The sequence below is a fragment of the Prosopis cineraria genome, unplaced genomic scaffold (assembly GCF_029017545.1).
Source record: "Prosopis cineraria cultivar Desert tree isolate PC_DT_omini unplaced genomic scaffold, ASM2901754v1 PC11, whole genome shotgun sequence".
In the NCBI taxonomy this organism is placed as follows: domain Eukaryota; kingdom Viridiplantae; phylum Streptophyta; class Magnoliopsida; order Fabales; family Fabaceae; genus Prosopis; species Prosopis cineraria.
Window position 1 is genome coordinate 7,311,651 of NW_026555342.1, and position 12,396 is coordinate 7,324,046.

Sequence of the window (12,396 nt, forward strand, 5' to 3'; positions counted from 1 at the left end):
AAATATTTAGACCTTCCAAGATGCCCATAAGCTCATATGCTATACTAGGATAATAACCAAGGTATTTGGAATATTCTTTAATCCAATTACCTTGATTGTTTTGGATAAGACCTCCACATTTAGCTACACTATAAATGTTGACTGAGCCATCGGTATCCAATCTAACCCATCTTTCTTCAAGGGTAGTCCATCTAGCTATGGCTCTATCACCTTTTTTGAGATAAGAAATTAATTTTTGTTTGGAGGTGTTGATCTCTGAGAATATCTTGAATGCTGGTGAAATCAATGTTTCTATCTTTGGTATCTTCTTCAAAATATATATTTTTGCACTTGTCTTTCCATATGTTCCAACAGATGTAGGCATAGAGTCTCTGCCAAGGGGTTTTCCTAGCACATGCATTGCCCACATCATTCTCTGAATTCCAAATTATCCAATCCTGCAAGGAAAGAGAAAAGAAAGTGTTAAGTTTAGATTGTTTGACTCATTTTGTCCAAACCTCTTTAGATTTTTTACAATCTCCTAATATATGAACAACATAATCTAAAGAGTTACACCCAAAGGGGCACGTCCTGATACAAGAAATGCCCTCATTATAGAATGCATGAATTTAGATTGAAGGTGATCCCAAGCTGCTTTACATAAGAAGGATTTGATTTTCTTATAGGTCAGCCATTTCTAGATCTTAGACCATATCTTGGAGTTATTGCTGTGAGGATTTTTAATAGTCTTATACGCAGATTTGATGGTAAAATTGCCATTGTTTGGACGGCCTCCAACATAAAGTATCATCATCTACATTAGGCTTTGGAGGTTGAACGATGGTAATATATTTAATAACATCCTGATACAAGTATTTGCATAGTTGATCAATCTTCCATCTTCCAGATTCAAAACAGAAGTCAGAGACTTTGGCATGTAAAATAGAATTTGCCTTAATGAATTTGCAAGTATCTTCTTTCCATAAAACTCGAGATTCCATTTTTATTACTTTTGACTTTAATGAATTTCAAATGAAAGTAATTTATTTAGATTAGTCTCATGATTATCGTAGAGGTTTTGATTAAGTGTTGGTTTAATAAGGACAATCTTATATCATGTGCTTTATAAATTTTTCTTTAATTATGTCACGAACACGATTCATTTGTCTCGAAGACGATCCAGTTAAATTTGATGAGGAGGTTTATAAAATTTAATAAAATGAATTTATATTAATAAATTACACTAAAAATTTATTTGAACAACTCCTAAAAAAATAACCATCCTTGCAAACCCAAGCAAGCCTTCATCGAATCTATATGTATTCATCAACCCTCCTCCTTCAAAACATGAAATTGAATATATCTTGGCCCTATGGTTTCATTATATACAAATACCCATTAACTAAAATTAATAAACCAGTAGTAGAAAACAAATGAATCATCAAGATGCCAAAAAAAAAAAAATGAAAGCAGAATAAATTTATACAACTGAATTCCTAAAATCAATATTGAAGGAAACTGTTAATTCTTACCAAGAAAAATGGTGACAGCAAGTAGAAGGGAAGGAGAGTCAGAGATAGAGGATAGCGAGAGAGGGAAAGAGGCCGGCAAGATATAGAGAGAAGAGCACAAAGGGATGACCATGGAAAGAGCGTAATTTTTGAGCACCAAGCATGGCTGAAAGAGGAAAGGGCAAATAATGATATAATAATATTTTAAAAATGAAGTGATTGCTTTAACAGATTAAAGTCAAACGCAGCTGATCTAAAGAAAGCTACAAAAGCTAACTTTTAACCGTAGTTGTAAAAGAAAAGCTCATTTGCCAACTACTATGCCAACCATAGTTTGCGCCAACCAAATGAGATGCCAAAGAAGCACTGGGACAGAATCTAAAGGGAGGCAGGTTGAGTATGAGTTGTTTGTGGGAACAGGTTAAATACTGCCACCTGCTACCCGTATAAGAAATTAAATTAGGGAATCTCTGCCGCTATTTCACCAAGTAAGAGTAATAAACTAATGAGAATACAAGACAAAATTAGAATCATTAATTGTTCAATTTTATCTTTATTTATTTATCTATTTATTATGGTTTGAATGTTTAAGCAGCAATTTAATATAATTATTAATTATAAAGAATGATAAAAATTAAAAAGTTACATAATTTTTTTATTTTAAAGTTATAAATCAGTTCTTATAATAAGCGTGAAATTAGTTAACTTTACCTTATATTAACAACTTGAAAGAGTACTAAATTTCCTCTCAAGATATCATCCACTTGTAGCAATATTAAATTTCCTCTCAATATATATTTCATCCAGACCAAAATATACAACATTTCTAACTAATCCACGATTCTAAAAAAATATTAGTTGAAACCTATAATTTTTTTAAAAAATTATGTTTTTTTAATTATATCCTCATTAAATACTCTACATGTTTTGATAATAAAAATTAAAATTTTAATGCACCATTTTTTCAAAAAAATTAATAAAGAGTTAAAAGACAAATCTACCTTTAAACTTTTCCTCAAAGTGCAATTAATATCTTTAATTTTTAAAAACTGCAATATCCCGCCTAATTTTTTAAAAATAGTGTAATATTATTTAATTTTAACAAATTTAAACGCTTGACTATTATTTGACTTTACAGAGCTTTGGTATCATGTCCTCATGTCTTACACCTCATTTTTTTTTCCCTTTCATGTACAGCTGGCAACCACATGTATGTTTTGAAAACAAAAAACAAAAAGAAGAAATCTCCATTTTCTCCTCCTTCCTCGTCTCTTCTTCTTCCTCCTTCTTCATTACAACCTAACACCCTCGCCAGGTGAATCAAAGGAGGCATTACTTTGGCATCTTTGATTAATTGATGAATCGGAGGAGGCAATGTTAGTAGAACAACGGTGGAGGCGTGTGATCGTAACAAAGGCGTTTGAAGGAGTGATGTTCTCTTTGATCTTCTGGGTGCCATCTCAGAAGAAGCTGAAGTCAAAGAGGAAGCTAATGAGCAAGATGAGCACGGAGACACAAAGCAAGAAAGTGCAGCAACTTCCCCCCAAGCACATGTCTCGATTGATCTCTGATCATGTCTCCCGAGAGTTGCGTTTTATTTCAAAGAAGCCCTCCCATCTCTTCTCTTCAGGTCGAACCATACTCCTCGTGTTTCATCTCTTCTAGGTTTTCTTGATATGAGTCCAGCACGAGGTTGAAGACCAAGCGTGACTGAAGGAGTAGCCATAGACGGAGAATGTGAGTGAAAGGCAAGAGTTAGATGCAGATTCTATATTGGCTGAGACTGAGGGATGTAACTTTGTTAATGCTCTCACCAGACAGACTTGAAATTCAATAGTACTATGTTCAAAATAAGATCCTGGTTCATGAGATCTAATTCTCAAATAGGGAATGACAAAACACGTCATTATGGGTAAGAGTTGTAGAGTGTTTCTACAAAATCAAGCACCAAATCATAGCAGAAAGTCTTCTTCAATTTCTAGGCTGCTTCTTCGACTTTTTCATCTTTACCTTCAAGATTTCTCTAGCATTAGCTCTTTCATTGCCGCTGGGATGACTGGAAAACATGGTGAATGCTAGAGTTGTCGATGGAATTAGAGTTCTCAGCGGGCTTGGACGCTTGATCTTCATCTGCTGCTTTGTACATTGCCAAATGGGCATAGCTTTAATTTAAGCAAAAAAAAGAAAGTGAGGTGAATGCCAGATAATCATGCCACCTAGACACTATTAGGTCAACTAACTGTTAAATATGTGCATCTATTAAAATTGGATAACATTACACTATTTTTAAAAGATCAAGGGGGACATTTCACTTTTCAAGAGTAATACCAATTGCACCTTGAACAAAACTTTAAAAGCAAATTTGTCCTTTAACTTGGGGTAAAAATAAGTTAGATTGAATTAGGCTTTAATTAAATAGGCCTAAACTTATATGATCAATTTGAAATCTGAGTTTGACCTGAAGCTTATATAAGGCTTTTTTTATAATTGAAGCTCAAGCCTACTTAAAGCTTGACCTGGTTTAAAAGTCTATTTAAAAAACCTACTTAAAAAGTTAAAAGTAAATATTTTAAATAGGCTTGCATTTTAATTTTAAATATTTTAAATATATTTTTGGACTATTAGCATAATCTAATTTGTCAATTGTAATATATAATAATGAAAAGGACTTATCAACTAAAATCAATATATAAGTCCAATTCAATTGAAAACATAACTAGAAATAAAAAAGAATAGATTGATTAAAAATAAAAGGTTGAAACTGATATGTGTGTGATATATTACTCAATATATATGTGTGTAAATAGCTTGGCTTGTTGAGCTCGTATTCTAAACCTTAAAAAATAAATCTAGCTTATCTAATTAAATAGACCTAATTAAAAGCATGAGCTTGGCTTGAGTCTATTTACTAAATAGGCTAAGCCTGAAGTAGGTTAAGGCATAAGCTCCTAATAAGGGCTTGACTTATTTCCATCCCTACCTTTAATTAACTCATTAATAAATGAAACAAGGGAATATTTGAAAAAAAAATTATAAAAGTTATCAAATGCTTTATATTGGACCAATTAAGTAAGGGCACTAGAAGATGTCTTGTGGTTAGGAGGGAGTAATTAATAAGAATTTGTAATTAACCGTGATTAATTGGTGGACGATCTACTTTGACAACCATAATTTTCAGGGATTTCAGTTCGTCGCCACAATCTTTCCCCCGCCAACCAAAAAAAAAAAAAAAACCCAAAATCATTTGGATTAGGATGCTCTGAGGAAAGTGCGTTGGCTGAGTTATTGGGCCAAGGCATTAGGAACTTATCTCTCATATTTTTGGTTGTTGTATCATTGTGTTGGGCTATATATAAGCCCAGAGTAATTTGAAATGTAGGGTGTTTGATTGGATGGATCAATAAAGAAATAAACTTAGGACGCAATCAAAATAACAATAATAATAATTTTAGGTTTCATCCGGTTTCGTGTATGCTGATGGATGATCCGGAGACAAGTATAAACGTAGAATATAAATCAACCTGTGTATGCGCAATATAATACATGTATTCGGCAATAATTGAAGTTTTTACATGATTTACTTTATGAACTCAGTTAAGCATTTTATATGCACACGAGGATCAACGAAGTCCCACCAATTAATTACTAGTCCACTCCTTTAACAGCTGTAGAATTCAGAAGTATAGTACTGATATTCTGTTTTTCCCACCTTTATTTTTCATAATAGTTTTGTTAATTCTGTTTTAACATTAACCTTGTAGCTACTGCTTATCTTTATTTGTTAACATAATTGTCCTTTTAGTCCCAAAAAAAAAAAAATTACTAGTTCACCCTGTAGATTCCAAAGTCTCAATTAGCCCTGTAATCGACTAGTTTAAGTGTCAGAAGGGAAGCAGGCGTCATGATAAACACCTTTTTCAACTTGTTGACCATATTTGCATGCCTTTGGGGATGACGATGGCGAGGCTAAAGCGGATGGCAACGCGGATGCTAAAGCGGATGGCAACATTTACGCGCGCGCGCGCATTATCCCCTCCGTATCCTGGAGCTTATCATTATGTTATAAGCTGTTCATTATGACATATATATATATATGTATATAATCTCAAAACCAATAATAATATCCTTCATTTTATCTCGCATTCTTTACATGACTATGCTATAATTATGCGAAATATAACATGGACTGTCAGTGTCGCATTTGCTTTAATGAATTTAAATAGAAATAATATTAAAAAAAATAAATTAATATCCTATTAAGCACCTTGTATTAAGGAATTAATTTTTTTTTTTGTAAAAGATGCATTACGGGAGGTAGTGCATACATACATTTTTTTATAACTGAAAAAAGATTATGTTAAGTTGGGTTTTTGAAGTTCAAATCAAGATTAAGACATGCTTTCAAACTCTAAAAACATTGTATAGAGATACTTATATATTATTTACTAACAAAATCCTTAATAGTGAAATTTAAACTAATGACATTGTACATTATATAAGTTAAATTATTATCAATTAAACCCATATTTTTGTTGAGTAACACATGCATGTGTTTTTCACATTTTAAATTGAATTTACATGATGATCAGTGAAAACCCAGAAAAATTAATCAATGAGGGCATAATTTATACTCCCTTCGTTAAAAAATGTAAGGTATTTTTTAAAGAATTGAATGTTAAAAAATGTAAGGCAGTTTTAGTCTTTTAAGATATAATCATTGCCCTTTTTTTTTAAAAGTATCCCTATTGATAGTAACTTTATATTTATTATAGGGTGTTTAATATGAATAAATATAAAAAGATAGTATTAGTCTAAAAGTAGATAACCATTTTATAGAGAGTGAGATTCGGTTAAAAATGCCTTATACTTTTGAACAAAAGGAGTACTTAAAATAAATATTAATATTTTTATAAAATAAATAATTTTAAATATTTATTAAATTTTACTAATGGTATAAGTTAATAAAATTAAATATTAAAGAATGAAGAAAACATAATATTATAATAACAAAAAATACCCTCTTTATATAAATATATTTTTATATCTATTAGAATCATGTTTTTGATTTTTATTAAATAAAATTGATATACCTCTTTTGTATGATAGAGAATTGTTTTGGATAAAATTTTTATAAGCAATTTTCCCCCTAAATTTTTGCCTTTTCATTATAAAACTATTGCTAGTTGTAAAATACACACACATAATTTTAGATAATGAGATAAGTAAACTTTTATAAAGGGAAAAGTGAATTTTTTTAAAATGAGGGGGCAATTGAAAATTTTTAAAGGGACAACTAAAATTATTTATAGTTATCTTAAGTAATTCTTTTTTCGTGGGAGCAATTGCCCGTATCTTAATTCATTGATGATGATGATCGCAATATTGGTAGTCTCTTGTTGTTCGTGGTCTCTTCATATGTACCGTACTAAAATTAATGCGTACGATATGGTATGAGCCTTGGGGAATTAAGATACAGCAGCATGCAACTAGGGAATTAAGGTGAGAGAGAGAGAGAGAGAGAGAGAGAGAGAGAGAGAGAGAGAGAGAGAGAGAGAGAGAGAGAGAGAGAGAGTTCAATTTTGCATTTGGCAACAAGATATTTTATATGGGTGATTAATATCCCTCAGCGAGGCCAACATGATGGCCGATTTGGACCCACATATATATATATATATATATATATTATTTTTATATTTATTAAAATAAAAATTATAAATTTTAATAAATATACTTTATTATTAAATTAGGCAATATAAATTTAATCTGGATGATAAATTTAATATTAAATATTTTTATAATTTAATTATCCAAATATACTCTTTATAATCTAAATTTAAAATTCTTAGGTTGTGACTTTTTTTTAAATTTTTTTAAATTTTCAGTTTTAAGATTTTTTTATTTTTATTTAATATTATATTTATTAAAATAAAAGTTCATTAATTTTTTTAAAAAATTTAATATTAAATTAAATTGTTAAAAATATATTTAAATAGTTAATTTATAAAAATTATAAAAATATTAATATTAAAATTGAATTAAATTTATCTTGTCTGGCTTGATGATAAGATATATTTATTAAAATTTTATAATTTTTATAATAAATATAAATTAAAAATAAAAAAATAAATCTTTAAAATTTGTACTATCCCTTCTTCCTTTCCACTTGTTGGCTCCTATTCAATTTGTCCTTCGCTCACTGGCCACTGCATCCTCACCAATCAACTACAACATTAATTAAACGCCATTTCTAGTCCTTCAATCAAATAAGACGTGGATTGTTATTGGCTTCTCTAGGCTCATATAATAATAATAGAACAGATTATTTGTGGATAATGAATAGGACGGGCGCCTTTTTGTTTTTATATGAAGAGAAACTCTTCAGAAACGCCAAACACATTCATGAGACCCTAAAAGCACTGATGAGTTTCAACCAATAAAGGGCAGGGTATGTATCTTGTGAACTGCATGGGACCAACGTCCACCAGTACCAAACCATACCAAGTTGCGCATTCTGACAATGATGCTCGCAAATACTATTTTCCCACCGTGGTCAGGCCGCCATCAAGTCTTCCCGCTACTTTACTAAACCCAGTCAACTTCCGCCTCCTTTGTATTCCATTCTTCTTCCTCCCGTCCATAGATCTTCTCTGTCTTTCCGCATGGCTCTGGCTCTGCATCTGCTTTTCATCTCTCTTCTTCCCCTGGCGCTCGCATCTTCTTGTCACTCCACTTGCGGCAGTATCACCATCTCTCCTCCCTTCGGAATCACTCCCAACTGCCTCCAAAGCAAGTGGTTTGAAATCGAATGCAAACAAAACTCTGACGGAACTCAAAGGCCCTATCTCAAGTTGATCCAACTGGAGGTCACCAGATTTGATTACGATTCCTGCAAGGTTTGGATCAAAAACCCAGTTTACACCAGGAACTGCAGGAACATCACCGCGCTTGTTCCCCCCGTAAACATGACTGCAAGTCCTTTTGTTTACTCTCGAGAGGACAACGTCTTTCTGGGCGTGGGCTGCCACACGCGGGCTCTTCTTCTGCAAGGCTCCCGCGTTTCCGGCGGCTGCGTCTCCATTTGCGGTCAAGACCCCAATTCTTCCGGAATCCGAGCTTGCCTCGGCAGCTATTGCTGCTCCGCTCCCCTCCCTTGGAGTCTGTCCGAATTCAACCCCAGAATTGAAGATGTGGCGGCTAACAGTTCCCCCAGGGATCCCGGTGATTGCAATTATGCGCTGATTGCAGAAGATAACGGCCGTGCTGATTGGGGAAGATGGATTCTCAGCGAGTTGAAGGATTCCGACAGTGTTCCTGCAGTGCTTGAATATCGTACCAGTTGCGCTGAAACGTCTTCCACGACGCTCAACTCAACTCTCGGACCTCAGTGTACCAGTTCTTGTGCTCCTCAAGGTCCGCACTGTAACTCATTCCATGTACATCCATCATTCCTTTATTCTTAAAACAATACCCGGTATGTATAACCCGGTTTCATTCTTCAACTTTCAGGTGGGCAAGGGAACTCTGGATCCAGATCTCCAGGCATGTCGGTGATAGGTACGCATGTTGTACTCAACTCGCCTTCTATTCACTTTCAGTTTAGAAATGATTGCGCACAATGGAAAACGTTCTGGGAATCGTTGGTTGCAAATTACTTCCTCCATCAAATTATAGAGCATTAATTAATTTACTGTTTTAAAAAAATATTGATTAGAATATTAATTTTTTTAAAATAAATTATAACTTTATAATTATATTCTTATTAAATACTTTATATAAATGTATTGATAATAAAATTAAAATTTTAATATATTATTTTTTAAAAAAGATTAATAAATAAAGTAGGATAATTATAAGTGTCTTGATATTAATGAATAAAATTTCTAAAAAATGACCCAGTGGTCAAAGTAAATTTTGATAGTAAATCATTGCACACTGAAGGTGGAGAATTCTCAAGAGGCGGCTCTTCTTTTGTATTTTTTATTTTTGAATAAACGTGTAAAACGACACGACCATAGAATATCAATTCCAACCCCACAGCTCTCACTCGTCTGGACTTTCCTGCACGCCTGCTTTTCATATTTAAATCAAAGTTACGTTCCACGTCTGTGTTGGAAAGTGGTGATAAATGCCTATTTCTTTGCCTTTTTTTTTTGTGTGAATACATTTATTAATGGTGCGTGCACATGAAAAGAATTTTACAGAGAGTAGCGTGGATTTTGAAATTGAATCATTTTATAGTCCTTTGTGCGCAGTTGTTTTATTGTGTGCCAACTAGGAGACTGCTTGAACTGCTCACGCCCACACGTCTGTGTTTATATAATTGTATATGTATGACTCTCTGTAATTAACCTTATTCTAACATGTTCATATACAGGAGTCGTTTTCTCGAGCCTAGTATCCATTGTTTTCCTTGTTGGGGTGTGGATTCAATACAAAATCTTCCGGAAAAGTAGAATGAACAAACGCAAAGAAAAATACTTCAAACAAAATGGCGGCATGCTGTTGCAACGGAGATCGTTAAACGGCGATGTCAGCTTCGACAAAACCAAACTGTTCAGCTCCAGGGACCTTGAAAAGGCCACCGACCGCTTCAACGTTAATAGAGTGCTCGGAAAGGGTGGCCAAGGCACTGTTTACAAGGGCATGCTTGCCGACGGTCAAATTGTCGCTGTCAAGAAACTCGAATTCCACGGAAATGTTGAAGAATTTATCAACGAAGTGATCATCCTTTCTCAGATTAATCACAGAAACGTGGTGAGGTTGTTAGGGTTTTGTCTGGAGACACAAGTTCCTCTGCTGGTCTACGAATTCATCCCAAACGGTAACCTCTTCGAGCACTTGCACGAACAAAATGAAGAGTTCTGCATGGTGTGGGACACGCGTTTAAGAATTGCCAGCGAGGTTGCGGGAGCTCTATTTTACTTGCATTCAGCTGCGTCTCGGCCCATTTATCATAGAGACATCAAATCGACAAACATTCTGTTGGACGACAAGTTCAGAGCAAAAGTTGCTGATTTTGGAACTTCAAGAATGGTTTCTATGGAAAAGACCCACATCACGACTCAAGTTCAGGGTACTTTTGGCTACTTGGACCCTGAGTATTTTCATACCAGTCAATTCACTGACAAGAGTGATGTGTACAGCTTCGGAGTTGTTGTGGTGGAACTTCTGACAGGTCAGGTTCCGATATCATCATCTGGAAGGCCAGCAGAAGCTCAGAGTTTGGCTTCATATTTCATAATGTGTATGGATCAAGGTCGTTTATATGATATTCTGGACCCGAGAATCATGGAAGGGGCGAAGGAGGAAATCACGGTCGTGGCAAACCTAGCAAGAAGATGCTTGAACTTGAACGGGAGGAAGAGGCCGACCATGAGAGAAGTCACAGCCGAATTAGAAGGGATTCAAAGACTGAGAAGGATGTGCTCTAACATTGAGCCGCAAAATTACGAGGAAATCGACTTCGGTGGATTGTTTGAAGGCTACCAACCTTGGACTGCTGATTACGCATCATCCGGATCCACTCTAAACACCATAGCTTCCTCATCGTCCCATGGTTTGCTTGTTTCAGAAACACAGCAGTTTGTTGACACACCACCTAACGTAGTGAAACTATAGTGATCTAGAGCATGATCAACTTCTATGAGTGTGTATATATTCCACAGTTTTATTTTAATCTCAAAGCATATATACTTTTCTGGTATTTCATCAATTGTCAGTTTAGTGATATAGCCTATATTGGGTCTTATAACTTTGGGTTATGTGTGTGTAATTGTATAAATATCACACTGTTTCACTCATCAGGCTCGTTGTCAGTCAACTGTGAGTTCATTTAACACTGTTATGTGCCTCGCCATGTTTGGTTTTGGATCATCGGCGATCATCTTCAGCAGTCAAGATATCAATTTCGTCCTATTTCTTCATTCATCTTTTTTTTTCCCCATAGATTAATCTTTCATTTCATTTTTTTAACAGTGATATGATCATATTTGCTTTTTGTAATATTTGTGAACAAAGGCGTGCAGGAGAAGCAAAGCTTCAAAATTAAAGCTGCATTATTTTGTATGTATAAGATGGTATTTTGCGGCTTGAGGAGTATATATGGGCAAGGGAAATTAAAGTCAGCACATGCAGTGCGTAATTGATGATGGTTGATAAGGATTAATGTTGAATAAAACTGACATTACTGCTAAATTAGGATAGTTTTTCAACTGTCATCGGTCCGAGTCATTAAATTTGGTTAGAATGACCAAATAATTGCAGAAGAACAGCACGAGAGTATCATATATATAACGATTGTCATGTGGCTTGCATGGATGGCTTATCAGAAAACAAACTGAAATAAAAACAAGCCCGCTATAGATTATCCGATCCATATATATGAATGCGGCACAAAATTTCACACTCCATCAATTTACCTCACACATACCTCTGATAGAAGAGAGCAGTTATTTGGTTGCTCTGATTTGTGTTGCAGGTGCCAGAAGGATAAGGAGGATTTTTTACATGTGCTTCGTGATTGCAGGGAGGCTCGGGTTGTTTGGAGGGATCTAGGGAAGAGTGATGCTGAGGCGAGTTTTTTTTTTTTTTTTTTAGTAACTTGGCTGTCTTCTAATCTCACTAATTGTAGTGTCAGTTGGAACATTTATTTTACTATGACTTACTTGGTGGTTGTGGCATTGGAGGAATAAAGCCCTTTTTGATGCTGACTACTCCTTGCCTTCTAATCCTACAGAGGTGATTTGGAAGTGTGTTTGGAAAATTTTGAACTTGTCTTCTGGATTTGATAAGAATGGTTCACTGAAACATTATATAGCAGTGGGGTGAAGGAAACCTGAACAAGGTTGGTGGAAACTGAATTTTGATGGGGCTGTAAAAGGGAAGTGTGTTGGTTGATGGTGTGGTC

General features: G+C 34.3%; 1 protein-coding gene across 1 annotated transcript; it reads left to right on the forward strand.

The window, feature by feature from the left end:
- The first annotated feature begins 7,995 nt into the window (after positions 1 to 7,995).
- Positions 7,996 to 11,328, forward strand: LOC129287161 (wall-associated receptor kinase-like 8). Its single transcript, XM_054923333.1, has 3 exons — positions 7,996 to 8,900; positions 8,997 to 9,044; positions 9,865 to 11,328. Exons 1-3 carry the CDS (start codon positions 8,150 to 8,152, stop codon positions 11,106 to 11,108), a joined length of 2,043 nt encoding a protein of 680 aa, XP_054779308.1. The 5' UTR covers positions 7,996 to 8,149; the 3' UTR covers positions 11,109 to 11,328.
- Positions 11,329 to 12,396: the final 1,068 nt, after the last annotated feature.

What these genes read in the sequence shown, in the direction of transcription:
- LOC129287161 (XM_054923333.1), top strand. Translation starts at nt 8,150, where the DNA reads ATGGCTCTGGCTCTGCATCTGCTTTTCATCTCTCTTCTTCCCCTGGCG. An exon ending in CAGTTCTTGTGCTCCTCAAG is followed by an intron (nt 8,901 to 8,996) that starts GTCCGCACTGTA and finishes TTCAACTTTCAG; the next exon opens with GTGGGCAAGGGAACTCTGGA. An exon ending in TCCAGGCATGTCGGTGATAG is followed by an intron (nt 9,045 to 9,864) that starts GTACGCATGTTG and finishes GTTCATATACAG; the next exon opens with GAGTCGTTTTCTCGAGCCTA.